The 22,285-nt window shown below is 36.8% G+C and overlaps 3 protein-coding genes across 6 annotated transcripts; all 3 read left to right on the forward strand.

Annotated features, from left to right (window-relative positions):
- Positions 1,091-5,777, forward strand: LOC18788112 (peptide chain release factor 1). 4 transcript variants are annotated; one of them, XM_020559333.1, is made up of 7 exons: positions 1,091-1,820; positions 1,901-1,976; positions 2,067-2,197; positions 2,269-2,339; positions 2,833-2,914; positions 3,768-3,801; positions 5,471-5,777. In XM_020559333.1, exons 1-6 carry the CDS (start codon positions 1,380-1,382, stop codon positions 3,786-3,788), a joined length of 822 nt encoding a protein of 273 aa, XP_020414922.1. In that variant the 5' UTR covers positions 1,091-1,379; the 3' UTR covers positions 3,789-3,801; positions 5,471-5,777. The 4 variants fall into 4 exon arrangements, with proteins under 4 accessions (XP_020414922.1, XP_020414921.1, XP_020414920.1 ...); XM_020559332.1 differs by having other exon boundaries at positions 5,475-5,777; XM_020559331.1 differs by having other exon boundaries at positions 5,492-5,777.
- On the forward strand, positions 9,119-14,186 carry LOC18788067 (cathepsin B). Its single transcript, XM_007221424.2, has 11 exons — positions 9,119-9,563; positions 10,369-10,422; positions 10,585-10,665; positions 10,800-10,956; positions 11,075-11,079; positions 11,166-11,240; positions 11,356-11,481; positions 12,453-12,671; positions 13,386-13,499; positions 13,580-13,615; positions 13,716-14,186. Exons 1-11 carry the CDS (start codon positions 9,474-9,476, stop codon positions 13,851-13,853), a joined length of 1,095 nt encoding a protein of 364 aa, XP_007221486.1. The 5' UTR covers positions 9,119-9,473; the 3' UTR covers positions 13,854-14,186.
- LOC109947851 (protein ALP1-like) lies at positions 17,393-20,962 on the forward strand. Its single transcript, XM_020559081.1, has 4 exons — positions 17,393-18,506; positions 18,596-18,821; positions 18,927-20,017; positions 20,161-20,962. Exons 1-3 carry the CDS (start codon positions 17,991-17,993, stop codon positions 19,379-19,381), a joined length of 1,197 nt encoding a protein of 398 aa, XP_020414670.1. The 5' UTR covers positions 17,393-17,990; the 3' UTR covers positions 19,382-20,017; positions 20,161-20,962.

Genomic DNA, 22,285 nt, shown 5'->3' on the forward strand with positions numbered 1-22,285 from the left:
TTTTGCTAGAAGATATTAATCCTACTTTTTAGATATTTTATTTCTTTTTAGATATTTTGTTTTGGGTTATTACATATCTACTTTGTTGACCACGTGGTGCCATACTATAGGCTTGGCGATATGGTCCATTAACAACGCTTGAACAACAAAGCCATTTCAACATTATATGCTTTTTATTCATTATACACAGCACACAACACTTTCACACAAAAATTTACCAAACGCTCATAAACTGATTATTGTACCAACAACACGTTTAACAAAATGTTTACCAAACGCCAAACAACTTTCTCTTACAGCTGATTTCTCTCACAGTAAATCTGACAACGATTATTTTTACAGTACAGCAATGTCAAACTGACCCTTAGAAGAATATATAAATTCTACAGCTATGCTATTAATACTTGACCAAATCCTTGATTAATAATATTTTTTCACACTCTCTAATGTTTTATGTTAATTACTTTAATACCCTTAGTAAATTTTAGCGAAATTAGTCTCAAATGACAAGTCTAATTAGGGATGGCAACGGATCGGGTAGGAGTCGAGTATGACAATACCATCCTTATTCCCGTTTTCCATTCCCTCCCCCGTCCTCGAACCCATTCCCTCCCCCGTCCTCGAACCCATTCCCATTTAATAGGTTTCGGGGAATCCCCGTCTCCGTCCCCGTCGGGGCACTATCCCTCACACCTGCCCCAAATCCCCTTTTTTTTTTCATAAAAAAATTTATCATACATTTTAACATTAAGTTTCATATTAATTTATCATTCAACACATCCAAATTAACTATAAAGTTCAACTCAACTATTCAAAATCACTTCAATATGAAATTCCAAAGAAGATTAGGAAAAATTAGGAGAGGGAGGTTAACTTAGGGTTAAACATAAATATTTTATTTATTTATTTAAATATAAACATATATATTTTCGGGTCGGCTTCGAGGATGGGGAAGCCACTACCATCTCCTTCCCATACCCGTTGGGGATTTTTCAAGTTCGAAAATTCCCATACCCAATACTTATTTGGCTCTGATATCTACTCCGTTAAAATCGGAGACCCAATAAAAATCCGCCCCCGCGGGGATTTTTGCCATCCCTACGTCTAATATTGAAAATACCCCGCGAGTATAACTCTCATCTTCGCAGTGTTTCGAAACCCAAAAAGTCAATTAAGGGTAAGCGCCCTCCTTCAATCAATCGCTTATACTCAAAATATATTATATGAAATTCGGTGACAAATCTCGGAAAGGAAAGTGAAGGTGGTAATTGAGAATATGGTTCAGGCAGGATAACAATACTTAGGATTTAGGGTTTAGGGTAGTTGGTGTTTCACGATTTGCGGCGGGAATCTCTAGGACTTATCCGTATAAAGGGAGAATGGCCCTGGCACAGTCAGGGTGGAAATTATCATATTCAAATTCATGGGTTAGAGTAGTTGGAGTTTCAAGAAGAAGCAGTGGCGCAGCTGCTAAGCCTGCTATATTTCAAGCATCATGTCCACCTCCGTCTCCAGCCATAGCTGTGAAAATAAGAAGAAAATGCTTAAGCAACTGGAGGTGGACGCAACAGCCACCACAATTACTGGAAGACAAGAAAAGCGACGCCTCCTTCTTCATACGGTGCTCTAAGTACGGAAGCAGCATTGGTGCCGCAAGTAATACGAATAGCGGAAAGGGATATCTGGCATCTACGGACCAAGAGCTGATGAGTCAGTGCCAAATGGACACTTTCAAGGCGTCGGGCCCAGGGGGTCAGCACCGTAACAAGCGAGAGTCTGCCGTACGCCTCAAGCACCTCCCCACCGGTCTTGCTGCGCAGGTCTCCTTCTTTGCTTCTAAATGCTCTAAACGCTCTATATGCTCAATTGTCAATATTCAATTAGTTGAATTCCAATTTAGGCTGTCGAGGACCGATCCCAACACATGAATCGTGCCTCAGCCTTGGCTCGTCTTCGCGCTCTTATAGCTCTAAAAGGTGTGTTCACTCCATTTCAATCTTTTTTTCATTTCACATCCTCAATTATCAAATGATTATTTACTCTTATCTTGAGCTAGCCTGGTCTAGTCAGGAACACTGTGGATCTTGATGCTTATTCCCCTCCTCAAGAGCTTCTTCAAATTCTTCCCCAAAAGTCTACCATTAGAGGATCAGATTGTGGTCCCCAAATTGGACCCAATAATCCTAAGTTCATTTTGGTATGTAATTATCTTAGATTTAAGTCATTTTGCTATATAACGATCCTAACACTAGCTACTCTCCTTTGCAGGGAATGCAAGCTCTGTTGGATCTCATTTTTGCAGTTGAGGGTTCTGTCTCAGAGGCAGCCAAGTTTCTTGGGTATACAATTACAAATATTCTCTACATTTTTCTTTGTAATTAGGCACGTTAGCAATGTTATCTTCTAACAACTATCTGCAACTCCCATCCTTTTCCAGTTGGCTCCATCTTTAGATTGAGTCGTGATTTTGTATGGAGACACCATCTACATGCCCCAAGGAAATTCTAATGGGTTCAAAGAATAGCCTAATTAAGTTATCGTCAATAGCAAATTTCTCCACTTTTAAAAGATAAATAACTACCATCTGCCAGTTAGAATAAACATCCACTGGAGAAAGGACCAAATAAAGATAAACGGGAAGATGACTCTGTTTGATGGTTCACTTACTTACATGGGACATGGAAACTTTTTGTTTATTGTGCACAAACATCAGCCCAGAAAGAAAAAAAAGTTTATTATGTCTAAACAATAAATTAGTCTGTTTGATAGCTTTCTTGCTAATTGTTCAAATCGTTAATCAACCCATCCTTATGTCTTTTATAAATAATGCAGGTTAAGCACAGGTGCCCTGTCACGGTTAATACTCTCAAATGATTCTCTCCGACTGGCAGTCAATGAACTAAGGTTTTCTAAGGTACAACTTCTCATGGCCACAATAGGAAGTATTGCTTTGGTTTCCTATTGTAGCTTTTGACTTCTGGATGACAACTATTTACTGCATTCGAAATTATTTTCTACTATTCTGGAAAGTAGTAGCCTATGAATAATTCCACCCACGAACACCCTCCCCACCCCATACACACACACACACACTCATACAAAGGGACTATAAGGACACATTTCTTTGATAAACAAATTACTCATTCTCTTGTCATAGCTAGGGAGTTGGTTCTCTATGACAAAGAAACTAAACCCTGGAATAAGAAAATGAAAGCCATAAGCAGAAAATAGAGCGTCAGTAGTCCTAAGGTGCCCGTTTATAGTTTTCAATCGCCTTCCAAACCCTAGCAGGAACAAATTTGATTTTCCTTTCTTTCTTGCATTGCATGTGAGCTTCAGTAGTTTTCCTCTTTTCATTTTTCATACATAAATAAAAATATAATAAAACTTAACATTAACTACAAACAACATGGCTAATAAGTGCAAATTATAAACATTGGAATGCACTCTCAGGCTATTATCATTTTCTTTGTTGTTTTTTATCATATTGAAGATGGTTTGCATGCCCCAAGAACATGTCATAATAATAAAATATAAATAAAACTGATATTGGGTGCCGTTGAGCACATGTTAAATCCAGCTTGACGCGCAATAATACTCAAGATCCAAGATTTTATTTTTTCGTGACCCTTCTCAACAAACTTTTTGTTCAAATGCATCATTTACTATTTTAAGTTGGGTTTCATTAAATGTATCTTGGAAATTATCTGGATGTTAATCTGTGGTGCCAGTAATACAGACGTTGAACTTTTCTCTGACTTGTGCAGGGTATGAAGCCTCTCAAGTAGAATTTATCAGCTGGTAATTACTTGTTTCAAGTACTAATTGTTGCTTCTTCTTTTTTAATTGTGCAAGAAAATGACATGTGTGCACTCTGAAATGTCATTTTTGTCTTAAAAAACCTACTCCAACAGCTAACTTTGCTAGACAATTCTCAAGTCAGATCATGCATAAACATTGTTTTGAGGGTAATGACATGGATGCGCTCTCATAGACATTATCATCAGCGTAGGTTCAAGTTCAACACAGCAAAACTCTAAAAAAAATTGGTGGTTGTTTTGGTTTGAGCATTGCTTATAATTGCCAAGGGATTCTTGGAATGCCACCGTTCAACGTTTCTTTGTAAAAGAAAAGGTCATAGCGTTGGACTTCTTGTTGCTGTGCAAATTAAGGGTTTGTTACGTAATATACCCTTTCCAGAATTGAATTGACACAAGAAATGCCTTTAGGATGAAGGATTAATCTTTGCGCGTTTAAAATTGTAAGCTCACTTTAAAGTTTAAAGTCAGATACATAATACATTTTCGAAGAATTTCTTCCAACTAGGGGAGGGGTATTTGAACATAGGACGTCTTTCTAGATTGCAAAGCAAATTGACACTAGACCAAAAGTTCAAATCCTCATGGCACTTTGGTAGTGTGTGTGTGAGAAGACCCTCTTCTTCTTGTAGTTTAAATTATCGTTCCATCAAGAGGTGTCAAACGGGCCGTGTGGTATCGCCTTAGCCTGTTTAGAGTTGGCCCATTTAATAAATGGGTTGTGTAAAGCCTGCTTGTTTAGGAAAATCATCCATTTTGGCTTGACCCACAGCTTGAGCCCTTGTGCTTGTGTCCAGGCTGTGGGTTCGGGTCGTGCTCTTGTCAGGCCACTAAATCGGCGTATATGGGTCCACATCAAATGTGACTTATGTATTGTTTTTTTTTTTTTTTGGTAATTATTTTTACTACTTTATTTAAATCTCTTTTATAATTATGTACATACTAATAATATGTATTATTTGTTAAGAAAAAGAGGTCAATAATTTTATTTAAAGGTACTTTAAATAAAAAATTGTTAGATTATTGTTTGAGTCTTAAAAATTGAAACTTGAAAAACAAAATCATTATTTTATATATAAAAGAAAACATTAAATTTTAATATATATTCTTAAAGAAAAAAAAATTGAATTTAAGATATAAATGTAATAATATAATGCATTATTTTTCTATAAAACAAGTATAATTTAATAAATGGGCTTTAAACGAGTTGGCCTAGTCTGTTTGACACCTCTAATTCTATTCGTGCCCCATGTTTGTTCGCCTGTCACCTCCATCCTTGGAGAGGGATGTCGAAGAGAGAGGAGAAAAAGAAGGTGCAAAAATCCTCTCAAAATATAAAACAGAAGTGCTGAAAATATTTTAGTAAATTTAGGTTTTAGCTACAAAAAAAATTTTACTTTTGGAAAAAGCCAAAACTTTTTCAAAAAAGACGGAAAAATCTTTCAACTTTCAAACTAAAGACATGCAAATGTAAAGGATTCTTTAGGAAATTCAAAAATAAATAAGGGTAATTTTATTCATTTTAGCTTCTTTTAAAAAATCTCTCCCTCCTTTTGCCTTTTCCAAATTCTCCCAAATATTTTTAAGTTGGTTGCCAGCTATCATGATTTTAGTGGTTTGGGACAATGCTGACAGTGACATCCTGTGACAAGGAAGTTTTTCTCCTATTGCAGGGCTCATTTCCCCCAATGAAATAAAAGATGAAAAGGTTGATTCCAAGGCGGCTGATCTAATGCTGAAGCGACTATTGCTGGAGATGCAATGGGTGCCTTGATTCCTAGGCGTCTGTTTGTTTTTTAGTTGAAATTATTAAAATCACACATGGACAAGTTTACCCTTTAATTTAACAGAAAGTTTGTTGGAGTTAATGAAAATAATGCAAGAGACTATTTGAGGATGACAAATACTATTATTGGAATTTGGGGATAAAAAATAAAATGAGGGAAAATTCAGAGATCATTGATGTAAAAGCATTCATATTGGATTCCCTAAATCACCTTATTAGACAAATTTTAGGGAGAAATTAGAAAAATACAACTTCAACCAAGCTCCATATCCACCTCATAAAATAGGAAGACCTCTAGCAGTTCCTAAATCTGAAGAGAGATAAATGACTGCTAGTGGCTCATTATAATTTAATGATGTTTTGTTTTATGCCTAGTTTAAACTTTTGATTAATATTAACTAATTTTTTATGTTATTTTTTGAGTGTTACTATTTCCACCCCCGTCCTATTTTCTCACCCATTTTATCTTCAAAAATTTTAAGTCACAATTACCCCTATGTAAAATGACTTCTAAAACCCTAAAAATAAAATGAATTTTAAAGAGAAAATAATTTTTTTGTTTTAAATCTCCATATTCTTTCCATTTTCCCGACCGCAGAAAATCCAACAAGGAACGATCTACCCATCCTATCTTTTGAAAAGTTGTAAAAACAAGAAAAATCAAATTCACAACTCCACCTTTCATATTGTGCCATCAGGGTTGGTGGGTGTTGATAATTGTTGAGGCCCAAAAAATCCAAGGTTGGGCCCAAGTAAATTCCTGGCCCAGTGTTACACCTCATTAAGAAAAGACCCAGTTCGGAGCATGCAGAATTCGTCATGCAGACTTTCACGAGCCACGATCACGTGCCATGCCAAATAAATATGCAATTTATCACGCTAAGAATTAAAATGAACCTATAAAAGGCATTGGCTCTACAAGCCCATGCTAATTATTCCATCAAGCATTATGTCTCTTTTCACAAACGATAAAATTCAAACACTCCAATCGACATGCCATGCAAAGCAGGAAATCATTATTTCACACCTAGCCACACTACAAGCTTAAGTGGGCCCAAGCCACGCAAATGTCTGGGGCTTACTTGAGTGGGTTGTGGTATATATGGTAACGAGCTTTCATGAGGCCCATTGATGAGCCGAAAATTGGAAGTTTTGGGCTGCTTGGGAGCCCCAAAAACCTCATTTCTTGAGCCCAAATATGTGGGTAAGCATAAAAGAGAGAAAAAAAAACCCAAATACCCTAGAAAATTAGCCTATTACTTAAGGGAATTAGCCCATGTCCTTAATGGGCTAACTCATCACTTTAGCAAGGCCCAAGCAAGCTAAGAAAAATATCTATAGTCCCCAGCTCTTAGCTGGAAACATGAACCACGATGAAAAGCCAAAATGTCTGTCTGTAAGCTGTTGAGAGGCTCCAGCACATGGGCATAGCAAGCTTCAAAGAAGAACATTCAAAGATCCAAAGGATATTAGAGCGCGTAGGTTGTAGGAGCCAAGGCACCCTTCAAACTAGTGTACATACCCACTTCTTTCCCCTCCATCAGATCTAGCCATGGATTAGGGGAGAAAAGAAGGAAGAAAGATGGCTGAAAATGGGAGTTCCCTACTGGAACAGCTGCGGGAAAAGCCTAGAGCTTCCCAAATCCTGTTTTTGTGCAATTAGGCAGAGAGAATTTCACCAAATATGATGAGTCAAAGGAAGAAAAGAAAAAGGAAGGGAAAGACTTGACCAAATTGGATGGAAACCATTAGGGTTCCTTGGAAAGGAGGAGCTTCCATTGGCTATAAATGAGGCACCTCATACCCAACAACCAACACTCACATTCAAAGAGCAAGCTACATCTCTCCTTCCTGAAACCTCTGTAATTTCGAGCTATATTCCTCCATCTCCTCCCCTTTTCTTTTCTGTTAAAATATTCCAGAGTCTGACAAAGCTTTTGTCAGGCTGCCGGAAACTACTCAACACACCCATTATTTCCCTCATCTCTCTCTCTCTCTCTTCAACAAACCCTCTTAGAATCCTTTCCTCCTTTCCTTAGAACCTCTGTCTTTCACAAGAACTCACATCTCTTTCTCTCTCTCTGTTTATGCTAAACTCATGATTGTTTTGCTTCCACAAGCCTCTCATGCCAAGCTAAGAATCTACCTGTAAGCAGTTGTTTTTGTTGGTGAAGATAACCAGGATGCTTCCTAAGGCTTCACTACCTTTTCGAAGCATTCTTAGGGCTTGATTCTTGAACTCAGGCACATGGGGTAATTTCACATGTTTCTCTTTTCAGCAGCCCAAGCCCATTCGTCAAGCAGCTGGAATAAAAAGACCCCTACAATAATAAAGGCCAAAGTGTCCTTCAATTTGATCCCATTTTCAAGATTTTCATTTTGATTAACCCACATGTGGTTCCTTATTCCATAAAACATCACTTCAATTAAAATTCATGGCAGTCTTGATAGTGCCGCGGCAGTGACGCCACCAATACCGCTAAGGGGCTTATGCGAATATTGATATGGTACATAAATTTTAATAGTTCTTCCAAAAGGATTGAGGGGTTGACTGGAATGGTGTTTCATTGGGATTTATGGTTGTGAACTTGAAAAGACAGGAAGAAGATGAAGAATGATTTTTTGTTGTTGAAATTTTGGGTTAATCGTTTTATTAGTTCCTGAATTTAGATCCGATTTGCATTTGAGTACCTCAATTTCCAACATAGTTCCTGTGGTCCTTTAACTTTAGTTTCGTTAGGACAAATGGTCCTACCGTCAATTTTGTTAACTTTTCTGTTAAATGCATGGGCAAAATGGTATTTTTGTATCAAAATTGATTAAAATATAAATTAAAAATTAAAAAAAACTAAAAACTAAAAATTAAACTCTCTCTCTCCCCCTCTATCCCGATTTCTACTCTCCCCAAACTTGATTTTTCTTTTTTCTTTTTTAGTTGGTTTTTTTATTTGATTTTCTTTTATTGTTATTTTAAAGATATGATTTTTTATTCTTTTTTTTTGTTTTAATATAAAAATATCATTTTGCCCCTGCATTTAATAGAAAAAGTTGACAAAATTGACAGTATGACCATTTGTCTAAACGAAACTAAAGTTAAAGGACCACGATAACCATTTTGAAAATGGAGGTACGCCAATGCAAATCGGGTCAAAGTTCAGAGACTAATAAAACGATTAACCTTTGAAAATTTTATGTTTTAAAGTTAGAGTTTGAAAGTGTTTGCTTGATTTAATAATTAAATTGTATTTTAGAAGTAATGATGAGTGAAAATATAAGATTGCGTTTTTTTCAGATTGGTGGGAAGATAGTGGGTAGGGAAATAAGACAGAGGTAGAAATAGCAGCACTCTATTTTTCATAAAGATGAATCAATCATATTGAAATAAAAAATAACTAAACTAGAAAGTATGATTAGAGTTCAAATTTTATAAAGTGTTCATAAAATAACTTTTTATGTGTTTTTAGTTAAATTTTAACTGAAAATTAGGTGTAGGCTAACAAAAGCACCCTATCGGCAGTGTACCCTAACCCCAACCAATTGCGAATTTCTGACTGGCAGAGGATCATGATCCCCTTCCGTGGCCCATAATCTTTTACACAAAAATCAACTCAAAGTCGTGTTGTTGTTGTGCAACAATATTTGTCCCGCCAATAGTGATTACTTCTCTCAGTTGCCTTTCCTTTCATTTTCCGTCAGTTTCTTTATCTTCTCTTCAGAGCCATATGGCCTTTTTTCAATTACTTACTATTTTATTCTTTCCACGAGTTTGGACCAACAACCAATAATCTATTAATATAAAAGGTAGAAGCGAGAAAAGCCATTTGTTTATCGGGAGTTATCTCCAGTCGTAGTATTGATAAGCTTGATAGATGAACGGGAGGAAGATGGCTACAATTCAGCAGCTATATTTTGCGACTTCGCTGTTGCTTTTAGGCGCCATTTCCGGCTTTTACCCACAGGCTCGTGAACTCTAAGCCTTTTTCTTTTCCCTTTGCTTTCCGTGTTGTCCCCTTCCTTGGTTTTATTTGTTTCCTATCCGATCTCTTTTGTATTCTTAGTTTACCTTGAATCTTTTAACTGATTTCAATTTGCAGAGCTCCTTTCTTTCATTTTCTTGCTATTCTCAGTTTCCCTTTGAAATTATATGATGAATTCCTGTTTACTGAGTCTGACAATATGAAATGGGATTTAGTGTATCGGATCCAAAGTAGCTCTGTTTTGTTCAGTCTCAAACTGGGCCGATTGCGTAATTATGACCTGAGGTAGCGACTTGAATAACGTAATGATTCCCCTTTATGCACTCTTGCAAAACAATCCAACGACTGATCCTATGGAAACTAAGATTTCTCATATATATATATAGAGAGTGAGCTTCAGTTGAGCAATCCCTCAAATAAGCTTATTACGCATACTATGAGTAATACATAAAGATCAACTAACTGATGAAGTGAGAGAGTTGACAAAAACGTCAAATGCTATTCTTCATTGTAAATATACTAGCTACTATAGCATGTGGGCAAGGGATTTGATTTTTAGGGTAGAGCTTCCTAGAACCTCATATACTCAGTTGGGAAATGGAAATTCTCTTCCCTGCTGCTTGTGTGTGTTAATGTCTAAAATCAGTAGTTGAGGCCAATTTAATCTTCTTCCGTGTTTATGTCAATTGGTTGGATAACTTGTTTTCTCTACGTTCATTTTAGAAGTCATTATTGAACCTAATGGTTGCTGACCAGAAAGAAAACTAACGGTTGATCATCTCCACAGTTCATTGCAGCCAAACCAGTTACCAAGAGTAAGCTTAATTCTCGTATTCTTCAGGTATTCCCTTTTGCTTGCTGTATATGATCAGTAAGTCATTGCAATGGAAGTAGTTGCGCACACATACACAGTGGGGAGGGAATAATAACTGAGAATTCCATTTCAATATTAATAGTGAAAGAATATAATATTATCCTTTTGACTCTTGTCATGGCCAAGCAGGACTCAATCATTAAGCAGATAAATGACAACCCCATGGCTGGATGGGAAGCTGCCATGAATCCCCGATTCTCCAATTACACTGTGAGTCTTCAACCGGAAGGGTCTTTTTTGTGGTCAAGTTGAAAGGACTTTCCTGCCCTTTTATTGCCATACAAATGCATAAATCGGTCTTTCATATTACTCCTGGGTCCCAAGATTTCCTTTTCATTTCACAGGTTAGCCAGTTTATGCACCTTCTGGGAGTTAAACCAACACCCCGAAAGGATTTGCAGAGTTTTCCTATTTTAACTCATCCAAAATCTTTGAAGTTGCCAACTAATTTTGATGCAAGAACAGCTTGGCCTCAGTGCAACACAATTGGAAGAATTCTAGGTTACCTGCTACTTTTCATTTATACGTTGTTATTCAGTGTTTCTTTGATTTAAAAGACAGAAGGTGCTAATGCTTTCTCATTTTTATGTCAAATGCTGGATTAATTTCTTTAATGAAGATCAGGTAATAATTTTCGCATACGTCTCCATGATATCTTGTCCAATATTAATTCCGGAAATTCATGGAAAGTTTGCTTTTTGGAAATACAGGGTCACTGTGGCTCTTGTTGGGCTTTTGCTGCTGTTGAAGCACTATCAGACCGTTTTTGCATCCATTTTGGCATGGTAACTGAAATTCATTGATAACAAATTCACTGTTTCTCATTCCATTAATGTAAATCTTCCTTTTATATATTGTGTTTTATTTTTTTAAAATTTAATCCTCTATGCTTTATTGCAGAACATATCACTTTCTGTTAATGATCTCTTAGCGTGTTGTGGTTTCATGTGTGGAGATGGTTGTGATGGGGGGTATCCAATTTATGCTTGGCGATACTTTGTCCACCACGGTGTTGTCACTGAAGAGGTAGCTAGTTCTCGTTGTTAAGCATATTAACACAAATTCTCTCTCTCTCTCTCTCTCTCTCTCTCTCTCTCTCTTCATGCTGTTGTAACTGAAGAGGTACCAAGTCCTTGTTTAACTATATTAAACACAGCTTCTCTCTCTTTTTTATTGTGTGAATTTGGGCGGATTGGGGGAGGGGGAGGAGGGCGCCAGTGATATCCAGAAACAATAATAGAAAAAGGTTTTCAAACAAAAACATTGTTACCTTCGCATCTTAACCTTTACACAAAATCAAGTCTACCTTTAATGTTGAAAGGATATCTTAGTGCTCACCTTAGAATTGCAAGCCTTCTTGTAACATAAGAGTGACCCCAACCCTTGCCCCAAAAGCAGTCTTCTGCCATTGTTAGAATGATTTTCACAGCTCACCTTAGAATTTACAGTCTTTCTTGCAACATAGGAAAATTTGTTAGCTAACCCTACCCAGGGAGGTAAACTTAAGTATAGAAAACAAGAGAGGTCCCTGTATTTACCCAAAGCCTGTGGGTTCCATTGTTAGTCTCTCCATCAGTACCAATCTTAATCCTCACCGAAATGCGAAGTCCTTCAATGTTGGAATGATATCTAGTGCTTACCTTAGCACTGCAAGCCTTCTTGCAACTTAAGAACCATTTCCAACCCGGTCCTAAAAGCGTAGTCTTCCTCCAATGTTCGAATGATTGTCAGTGCTCATGAATTGCAAGTATTTCTTTCAACTTAGGAATAATTTCTTTGTTCATTATCCTAACCAGGGAGCTCAATTTAATAACAAAAAATAAGAGAGATGTCCCTGTGTTTACCTAAACCCAATGGGTTTGTGTCTAGGTCTGTCCATTTTCTTCTGCGCTAGTACTGTTTCATATAAAATTTGAGGGTTTTTTTTTTCATTTGGTTCATAAAAATCATACCTTTTAAATACTGCATGAAGTCCTGACAAGTATTCCATCTGGCAGTGTGACCCATACTTCGATCCAACTGGCTGTTCACACCCTGGGTGTGAGCCCGCATATCCTACTCCAAAGTGTGTTAAAAAGTGTACAGATAAAAACCAGCTATGGAAGAATTCAAAGCGTTATAGTATCAATGCATATAGAATCAATTCTGATTCCCACAGTATCATGGCAGAGGTTTATAGTAATGGACCAGTTGAGGTCGCCTTCACTGTTTACGAGGTAATTTCTTGTTTCATAATTGAATGTACTGCAACTTATGAGGATGTGGCTCTCTTCTTTTTCTTTTCTATTTGCAATATATGAGAGAAACTATAAAATCTTATTTGCCATCTTCGCATGTTTATCTGTCTGTGCGGAGTCTGCTAATATATTGCCGGCCAGGCAAACTTGAAATCATCAAATTGCATTTTCAAGTATACTCTCCCACAATTCTCATTCATATTTATTTAAAAAAAAATAATGGGTTTTGGGGAAGACGAGGGGTGGTGGGTGTGGTATCACCTATATGGTTAAAGCTTTCTTCATAGAGCCCTGAAATTCCTCTCTTTTCACTAGTTAGAGGTATATGTGAGCTGACCGTGACAATGTAATGAGCACCACAACTGTACTTACTTTCAGTGCAAGCAGATTCAAGCAACTACATTTAAAGATAGCGTGATCACTTTGCATAAACAATTATGTGCCCATTTTAAGAAGCCTTATCTTTGCTGTCAATTTCTTGAGCACCCTTTAACATAAACTTTATTTAGGATAAACTCATACACGATCTGTTGTGCATATGTGATATCACATATTAGTTGGTTTTTCTGTCAAATGACATGCAAAGTGCCAATCATATGTATTAGTAACTTTGATGAACAGTTGCAAGACAATGACATTTTAAAAGCAGAATAGACTTTGATCCATTTCTTATTTTGTTGTAACTATTTACAGGATTTTGCACACTATAAATCAGGAGTTTACAGACATATTAAAGGTGATGTATTGGGAGGTCATGCTGTTAAGCTAATTGGGTGGGGGACAACCGATGCTGGGGAGGACTATTGGGTATGTTGATACGCTGGTGTTTTGTGCAACCACAGAATTTTTCTGAGACTACTTGTTGACCATTTACTCTTGTGTTTCAGCTTCTCGCAAATCAGTGGAACAGAAGCTGGGGTGACGTATGTTTCCATTAAGTATTATTTTTAAATAGTTAATAGATAACATATGTTTGTGCCTTTTCGCACCCTGAAGCACAAATTAATTCTGAATGGTATGCAGGATGGTTACTTCATGATCAAAAGAGGAACAAATGAGTGTGGAATTGAAGAGGATGTGGTTGCTGGTTTGCCTTCATTGAAAAATTTTATAAGGGAAGTTGCGAGTGCGGATGCTGTTGTGGGTGATGTTTCAATTTGAGATGGATCTTTCTATATCTAGTATGAACCAACTACAAAGTGTGGTAGTGTGAAACACTGTTATAAGTATACCACTATTATAGTTTATTCTGGTCTTGATAGGGAGCGCTGTTTCATTTTATAAATAAATACATAAATGGGGCAGCAATGTGGACATCTCACAGCCATGCGCCCTTTACATAATCTGTTGATCTCACAATATTTGTCCCTTGCTATTGCAAGGGTGTATGCGAACTGAGATTTGCTAGCTTGCGATTGTGTATAATCTTCGCAACTAATAGGTTGTGAGATTGTATTTTCCAATTTAATGAACGAAAGAACCATCTTTTCTAGCTGGAAAGTAAAACTCAAATCTTATGACCAACAAATGGTTGTTGGTCGTAATTAATGAATTAATTTGTTCCAAGTGCTCGACAGGTATTCGTCAACTACTCAACCAGTCGTGGCATACAAACTTAAGAAATGCTAGAAAGCAGATTATGAATAGCGCCTCCACGAATATTTGGCGGGATGTTTGGCTCCTCATGTTGGTGTTATTGTGATGATTTTCTTATTATTAACAGAATTAGTACGAGAGATATAGGCTGTAATCAACCATTACATTAATTACACGTGTAATGAAGAGTAACTAAAGCTAAACATAATCTGTTATGTAACTACTAATCTTGTCCATTGGACTAAATTATGTCTAATGGTTGAGATTGTCCCAACAACATCATCGAAACCTTGCAATTGAAGAGATCCGAGAGTAAACGAAAGACCTTGATTGGTGGTGCCTTCGTTATATCTAAGAAATTTATTTGCTGCTTGAAAATGTTGTTCTCTGGGAGTGTGCATAAGCATAAACTGGGAAAGCTGACTTATGTGATTAATTGCAAGTGGACAATATCGCTCAAATTAATATAGTAGTAAGTAGAGTATCGTTCCAACATGGATCAAGTTAATCTATTAAATATTAGAGTGATTTATTTCTAATTATATTTGAATTAAACGATAAGAGAATTATGATAATTAAAATCTAATTAAGCAAGTAAAATAAATTGAGATCAAAATAATGTAAAAGATTAAAACAAAGATGATAAAGCACTAGGGCACCGATTTCACCTAGCTAATCTCACCCAAATCCTCCTAGATTGTTAATCCTAATTACCTAACATGTTGATAATTGTTTTCCCTTATCTCACCAATACTCTCTTCCGAGTTGTATTAGTTGTATTCCTTACCATCAACCCACTCTATTCCTAGTTATGGATTTAGATAGCTAAGAACCCTTTAAGATTTGTGGAAAACATTGAAGATTACACAAACCATAACCCAGTCTTCCGAGTCGGCTATGTAATTTATGGTACTTGTTACTAGAAGCTTTTTATTAGGAATCTCCTTCCGGTCTCAACCTAATTCTTCCAATCATGCAATTAGTGGCCAACTAATTGAAAGCATTAAGAATGGTAACAAGCACTCAACATGTATAGATAAATAAAATTAACAATATCAAAGAATTTGAGTATTCATAGCTAGGCTACATCGTAACCCTAGTAAAAGAAATTAGTTCATGAAAGACTTATTGAGAATCATGATGGTTGATGAAGAATGCCAAGGTTGCGCAAGCTTTCTTTGTGTTCTCCGTTGGATATTTCGGCTATGAGTATGAATATGTAGGATGATGGATAATGGAGGAGTTGAACAATGACCTAAACTCCCTATTTATAAAACTCCTAGAAATCCTTCCTAAGGTATAATTACAATTGTTATAAAAATAGGATTCCTTCTAATATAAGGTCTTCTTTATTTCTCCTTGTTTGCCTTAATTAATCTCCAATCTTCATCTTCTTGCCATTTTTAGCACACATTCTCCTATTTCCACAGTTCCTTCACAAATCTCACAAAACCAATTAAAACAACCAATTTAATCCAAGAAAATTAACAAATAAATAAGTAAATGAGACATAAAATATAGGCTTATCACTAACAAACAACAAAAGGCCATCTCAGGTCTTGTCCAAGTAATATACGGCAGAGCACCTACCAGAGATTAGTATGGAACTGGATCTTTGAGAACATGATCTGGAGTAAGCTTAGCCAAACCAATAGTTGTAGAATAATGTTTGGAGCCAACCGTGTCAAATTTGAGCAGAGGATCGTAAAAGTACTTACAGAGCAAAAGAGTAGTAGAAGACATGTGAACCTTCAAACCCAGAAAACAGTGAAGAGAACTAAGATCCTTCACTGGAAGTTGTTGATGCGTGATCACCAATCAAAGGGTGTACTTCTGGGTTTTGAAGAGTACACTTCTCTATGTCTTCTTTGTCTTGTACTTGGGGTGGCTAAGTGTGGCGGACAATGGCTTTCATCTCTTTCCTGCGAAGGAGGATTGAAAAAGTACTGTACTTAAGTATGGAAGGGATCTTAATTAGTTACCTCTTTGGGGCATGTTTGGTATGGCTCACTGAATGGGACTGTGCTATATTGGACCTGAAGCCCATGTTTGGTTAGCAAGGGGACTAACTTAAATGGGATAGTAGAGTCCAACAATTAAAAAAACGCTTCCCTCGTTCTCCTTATACAGCGAAGCTCAAAATGGGTTCGCAAAATAAGCCCTCGCTATATTGAACACGCCCGACTCTGCGACTCCTTCTCTGCGACTCCATCTCTGCGACTCCTTCTCTACGACTCCGTCTCTGCGACTCCGTCTCTGCGACTCAACCTCTTCTTCGAATCTTGACGCAGGCAAGTTTTTCTGGTCTTTCCCTTTGGATACCTCTCTTATTCCTTCTTCCATCTCTTGATTGTGACTGTCTCCTCAACAGTTTTGATTGTGCTCTGAGAATCTCTCCTTCCTTTTCTCTGTTATTTTCTTCTTCTCTTCTCTAATTTTCGTAGAATCTGTAGTGACATATGTATACATGATGTTAATTGGCAATTAATTTGCAATTGGGTATTTCAGAAAACCTAGAAATTCAGAAGTAAAGTAGACTTTTGGCATGAATCTTGAGTTTATTGAACTTACTGTTTCAGTTTGTATATGTCATTTGAAAGAGCAATTTATCGCATATGACCTGTTTTTTCAATTTTAATTATTATTGGGCATCAATATTTGAAGTGTATATGTCATTTGACAGAGCAATTTGCATCCTGCATGAATATCACTTTACGAGCAATTAGCAATCTCTCTGCCATGATTTGTGTTGATCATATTCGTTGCGTTGGCAAGTTGAACATGGTTAGATTCAGCTTTTTCATAGTTAAAATATTTGGAAATAAAAAGGTCAAAAAAGGCCAAGTACTTCAGAAATTCTGCATCTGTTTTCTGCAGGCCTGTGTGTTGTTTGTGTAGTGATGATGATTTCTTGACTTCTTGTGATGTGTGTTGTGACTTCACGTGTATTTTTAATTGCTTGTAATAAGCTTAAAAGTACACTTAGTTTATCAGTTCTTTTTCCCCCTTGATTAGTACACGGTCAGTTATTTAATTAAAATGAAAAGAGCATCATCATCATGTCATTGTTGTTATATATACATATGCAGATAAATACACAAATTGCTCTTTGCTGCGCATCTCACTTCCAAACCAACCCCACGCAGAAGCAACAATGAAAGATTTAAAACAAAGTCCATTTATATTTCAAACATCATAGCAGAAAACACTATACAGTTTTTGGTTGATACAGAATATGCTCATATAACTGCTATTTGAATCTTTCAATATGCTTTTGGTTTTACAGTTTTTGGTTGATACAGAATATGCTCATATAACTGCTATTTGAATCTTTCAATATGCTTTTGGTTTTACAGTTTTTGGTTGATACAGAATATGCTTTTGGTTTTACAGTTTTTGGTTGGAGAGAATCTTTCAATATGCTTTTGGTGTTAATCAGCAACAGCATCTTTTGGCCAAAAGTGAAATAATCCTAGAACTTTTTTCTTCATATTTGTTGTGGTATTAGGCACACATTGGTTGATAATTTTTGGTCTATGGGGTGAATTTTCCATACTTTGCGAATGGTATTAATTATGGCTTTGCATTAATTAAACTGTTTCTATTTGCATATATGAAACTTTTTGTGTTCAATTTGGGGTTATTTTACTTTCAGTAGGATTGGTTAAGTGGAATAATTCTTTTCTTTTTGGATTAATAGATATGGATCAAAGACGAATGTTGTTGTTATTATTGTTGGAGATGTGGCATTTAGAGACCATGTGTGCTTGCACGATTCTTGTGCTTATGATGCTAAAAAATATGAGAAGAAATCGAAGACTTTTAGAAAGACGTTCCCTCAATAACCGTTCGTTTGTTAGACATGAGAATCGATTACGTTATTTGAACAGTATATTAGGCAATGATAGAGAATGTGTGAGTGAACTAAGAATGGATTTAAAGACATTTGGTTTATTATGTGATTTGCTTCGCACGGATGGAAGGTTAAAGAATGACGGTTTGGTGACTGTGGAGGAGCAAGTATGTATGTTCTTGCATATGCTTGCTCATCATGTTAAGAATCGTACTATTAGAAATAGATTTGTTCGATCAGGAGAGACTATTAGTAGGTACTTCAATTCCGTGTTACAAGGCATTTTAAGATTACAAGGTAGCCTATTGAGAGTACCGGAACCTGTAGGTGATAACTGCACAGATCATAGATGGAAATGGTTTAAGGTATGTTTATTATACTTTGGCTTTCTTTTCTATGATCTGTGCAGCATATAAACTTAATGAAAGTTTACCTTCTTTTTTTTTCCTAATAGAATTGCTTGGGAGCACTAGATGGAACATACATTAAAGTGCGAGTAGCTGAAACCGAAAAACCGAGATATCGGACTAGAAAGGGAGAAATTGCAACAAATGTGTTGGCCGTTTGCTCACGTGATATGCAATTCATATTTGTGTTGCCGGGTTGGGAGGGATCCGCATCCGACTCTAGAGTCCTTCGAGATGCCATAACTAGGCCTAATGGATTAAGAGTTCCTACCGGTAAGGCCATTAGCTAGTGTCCACTTTATAAATAATTGTAAGTTTATACAATTACCACACAATAATAGGAATTGACTTCTTTTATTTTTAATTTTTGGTTATTAGGTTATTATTACCTTGTAGATGGTGGGTACACAAATGGTGAGGGATTTCTCGCACCATATAGAGGAACACGGTATCATCTATCGGAATGGAGAGAAGGAAATACACCTGTAAATCATCAAGAATATTTTAATATGAAGCATGCTAAAGCAAGAAACGTAATAGAACGTTGCTTTGGGTTGCTAAAAGCTAGATGGTGCATACTAAGGAGTCCATCTTTTTATCCAATAAAGACACAATGTCGAATAATTACGGCTTGTTGTCTTTTACATAATCTCATTAGGAGGGAGATGTCTAGAGATCCACTAGAGTATGAAATAAATGAAATTGAAGAGACGGAAAATGTGATAGAAGGTGATATGGTTGGCACCATTGGAGCATCGGATGAATGGACTACTTGGAGGAATGACTTGGCGTTCCAAATGTATAATGAGTGGCAAGGAAATGCGAATAACTAGCCAACTCTTGTTATTTATGTTTGAGTTCTTAAGGTGTTTTCTTTTTTATGTGATTGTAATTTGTATTTGAGGCATGATAATTCGGCCTTAACAATGTATTGATTGTGGTATTAAAGAAAATTTATCAATTGGTTTGCTGATTTTATTTTTCATTTTGTTTTTAAGGTTATGTGATGTACTAAAGAAGAATCGTGCCTTGAAATAAAGTTATGTTTTCTTTGCAAATTCCAATTATTGATTATGGTATTATTTTATTTGTGTTGATTATTCTTAGGGATGGAAAGTGAAGGTAACAGTCAAAACTTTGAACAAGGAAAGAAAGGAACTAGGCGGTCATGGTCCAAGTTTGAAGAAGATTCGTTTTTGACCGTGCTAGATGATTTTGTGGCTGCAGGCCAACGCTGTGAGACTGGTAGTTTCAAATCAGGTACTATGGTCCAAATGGAGAAGGCTTTGAATATTAAATGTCCTGATTCGGGGCTAAAGGCATGCCCTCATATTGAATCCAAATTGAAGAAGTGGAAAAAGCAATATAGCATAGTCTATGACATGATAAACACAAGTGGATTTGCTTGGAATGATATAAAAAAGTGTGTTGAGGTTGACAGTAATGATGCATGGGAAACTTATGTGCAGGTACATGATTATATATTTTTGCTATTTTGCTTACATTATGATGTCAAGTGGGTTTGATGAGTGTGGATTTTAAACTTTCTTTTGTTATTATTATTTCTTTAACATATTGAAAATAAGCTAAGTGGTGCCTTGTTTTATCATAGCACCACAAGGAAGCAGCCGAATGGAGGAGCAAACCATTTCCTTTGTTTGATAGACTTTCTAATATCTTCGGAAAGGATCGTGCTAACGGACAAAGAGCTGAAGCCCCCGCTGACATGATGGAAGAGCAAAGCAATAATGATGTTAATGCTAGTGATAATTGTGTCCAGGAAGATGCATCTCCTATGTCTTTAAACATAGAAGGAAGCCAATCTATGAACAGTCAAAATAAGAGGAAAAGAGCTACAAGCTCAAGTGATGAAGAGAAGATTGTGACTGTATTGGAGAAATTGTTTGAAGCTTCTGGGAAAAGGATGCAAATGGTGACTGAGGCTATAATAAAAGGTAATGAAGATCGATCTGATATTGCCAAAGAACTCAAGAGAATGGGATTTTCTCCTTTAGATCAAATTGCAGCACTAAAACTCATTTTGGAGAAGCCACAAAACATATCTATATTCATGTCTTTGGATGATGATATCAAGAAAGTGTTTGTTGAGCAGTTGCTTAGTGACAATGCTTGAGGACATGGCCTAACTAAGTTTGATGCATCTATCTTTTTGGAAACACCACAAATGATGCATTGATAAGATTGGCTTCATTTTGGAAACACCACAAATTGTATAATATTTTGCTAGCATTAAAGCCATATGGTTCATGGTTGTGAGGCTTATTAGTTTCATTTTGAAATTGTGGATGTTTATTTGTATGTATTAATGGTAGAATTGTGTGTAGCGAACTAAACCTCTAATTTCTGAGTCATGTAGATGACTTTGGCATATATGAAAAATATCTAACTTTTGCATATATGAAATGTACATGTGAATTTGGTTTGGAGAAAAAGAAATGTATATTGTCAATTTGGTAATTCTAATAACAAAAAACTTACATTTAATTATTTAAAAATTATTATTTTTAAATATAAAATAATTATTGTTAGTCCCACACAGCACCAAACATAGGTCTTCACTATTTTTACAATCCAGCTTCTTAGTCCGACGCAGCACCAAACGTAGGTCAGCACTTAATCCAGCTTAGTCCAATCCGAGCTAATCCAAGACAGTCCCAGGATTTAGTCCAGTCCATGACAGTCCGCCGTACCAAACGACCCCTTGGGGTATAAAGTACCTCTTTTTATATTGGGAATAATAAACCTTCTTTCTGTCCCTTTTCGATGTGGGATTGTTGGGTCACTGATTACGTGGCATCTTTAGATTGGATGGATGATGGGTGCTTGGCGTGTGTTCTCTTTCCCTTGGTTGGATGGTGGGTGCCTGACTTTATGGGCCCCACTTCTGGCACTTCTGGATCTCTTGGGTTGAGACGCCTGGGGTGGCTTGCTAGGCCATAATCGTATGGTCGTTGTTTTGGGCATGGGCAGCCTTTATTTTCTTTATTTGGGCCTGGGCGGTCTTGGTGAATGATGGTCTTGGACATATTGACTAGGTCCAGCCACTTCCTCAAGTAGTTTGGGCCTTGGTCACTTAGGGCCTGTTTGGTACACCTTCTAGGCTTGGACTGGCTTAGACTAACTTTTTATCCTATGTTTGTTGTGACATGGATCTAGTTTTAAATGGAATTAACAATCCCGGGCCCACCATGAACACCTCTTTATGTGTGCTTCCTAAAACCCGTGTGTGAAGGGGTGACTAGATAATCCCCTCATCTTCTTATCGCTCACGACTTCCTCCTCGCTCCACACCTAGTCGCAAACTCGCAGTCAACACCTCATACCTCACCTCACCCCTTGTCGCAGCCATCACCTCCTACCCCTCATCGCAGCCATAACCTCCCACCCTCATAAATGGCAGATGCTCTCTCTCTCTCTCTCTCTCTCTCTCTCTCTCTCTCTCTCTCAAAGTCTAATGCGAAATCCAAATTCAGGAAATAAATCAATTAACTCTGCCAATAACCTGTTTTGGAGTTTCAGAATCCAAGCCTATGTCTATAGGTGCCGGATGAGACTTCCCAGAAAAGCCAATTTCTTTGTGGACCAATTGAAGCAAAACCAGTTAGATAATTATAGGAGAGAACAATGGATCAAATAAATAAAGATGGGTTCTTTTTATTTTTCTTTCATGTGTGAAGGAAATGAAGAAACAGGGGTGGGAATAAAATGAAACTAGT

This window comes from Prunus persica, chromosome G3, assembly GCF_000346465.2.
Source record: "Prunus persica cultivar Lovell chromosome G3, Prunus_persica_NCBIv2, whole genome shotgun sequence".
In the NCBI taxonomy this organism is placed as follows: domain Eukaryota; kingdom Viridiplantae; phylum Streptophyta; class Magnoliopsida; order Rosales; family Rosaceae; genus Prunus; species Prunus persica.

Bases quoted from the DNA above. Each gene is read 5' to 3' on its own strand.
- LOC18788112 (XM_020559333.1), top strand. From the start codon at position 1,380: ATGGCCCTGGCACAGTCAGGGTGGAAATTATCATATTCAAATTCATGG. The intron at 1,821-1,900 runs GTCTCCTTCTTT...ATTCCAATTTAG, and splicing joins CCACCGGTCTTGCTGCGCAG to GCTGTCGAGGACCGATCCCA. The intron at 1,977-2,066 runs GTGTGTTCACTC...AGCCTGGTCTAG, and splicing joins CGCTCTTATAGCTCTAAAAG to TCAGGAACACTGTGGATCTT.
- LOC18788067 (XM_007221424.2), top strand. From the start codon at position 9,474: ATGAACGGGAGGAAGATGGCTACAATTCAGCAGCTATATTTTGCGACT. The intron at 11,482-12,452 runs GTAGCTAGTTCT...TCCATCTGGCAG, and splicing joins ACGGTGTTGTCACTGAAGAG to TGTGACCCATACTTCGATCC. The intron at 12,672-13,385 runs GTAATTTCTTGT...AACTATTTACAG, and splicing joins TCGCCTTCACTGTTTACGAG to GATTTTGCACACTATAAATC.
- LOC109947851 (XM_020559081.1), top strand. From the start codon at position 17,991: ATGGATCAAAGACGAATGTTGTTGTTATTATTGTTGGAGATGTGGCAT. The intron at 18,507-18,595 runs GTATGTTTATTA...TTTTCCTAATAG, and splicing joins ATAGATGGAAATGGTTTAAG to AATTGCTTGGGAGCACTAGA. The intron at 18,822-18,926 runs GTAAGGCCATTA...TTTGGTTATTAG, and splicing joins TGGATTAAGAGTTCCTACCG to GTTATTATTACCTTGTAGAT.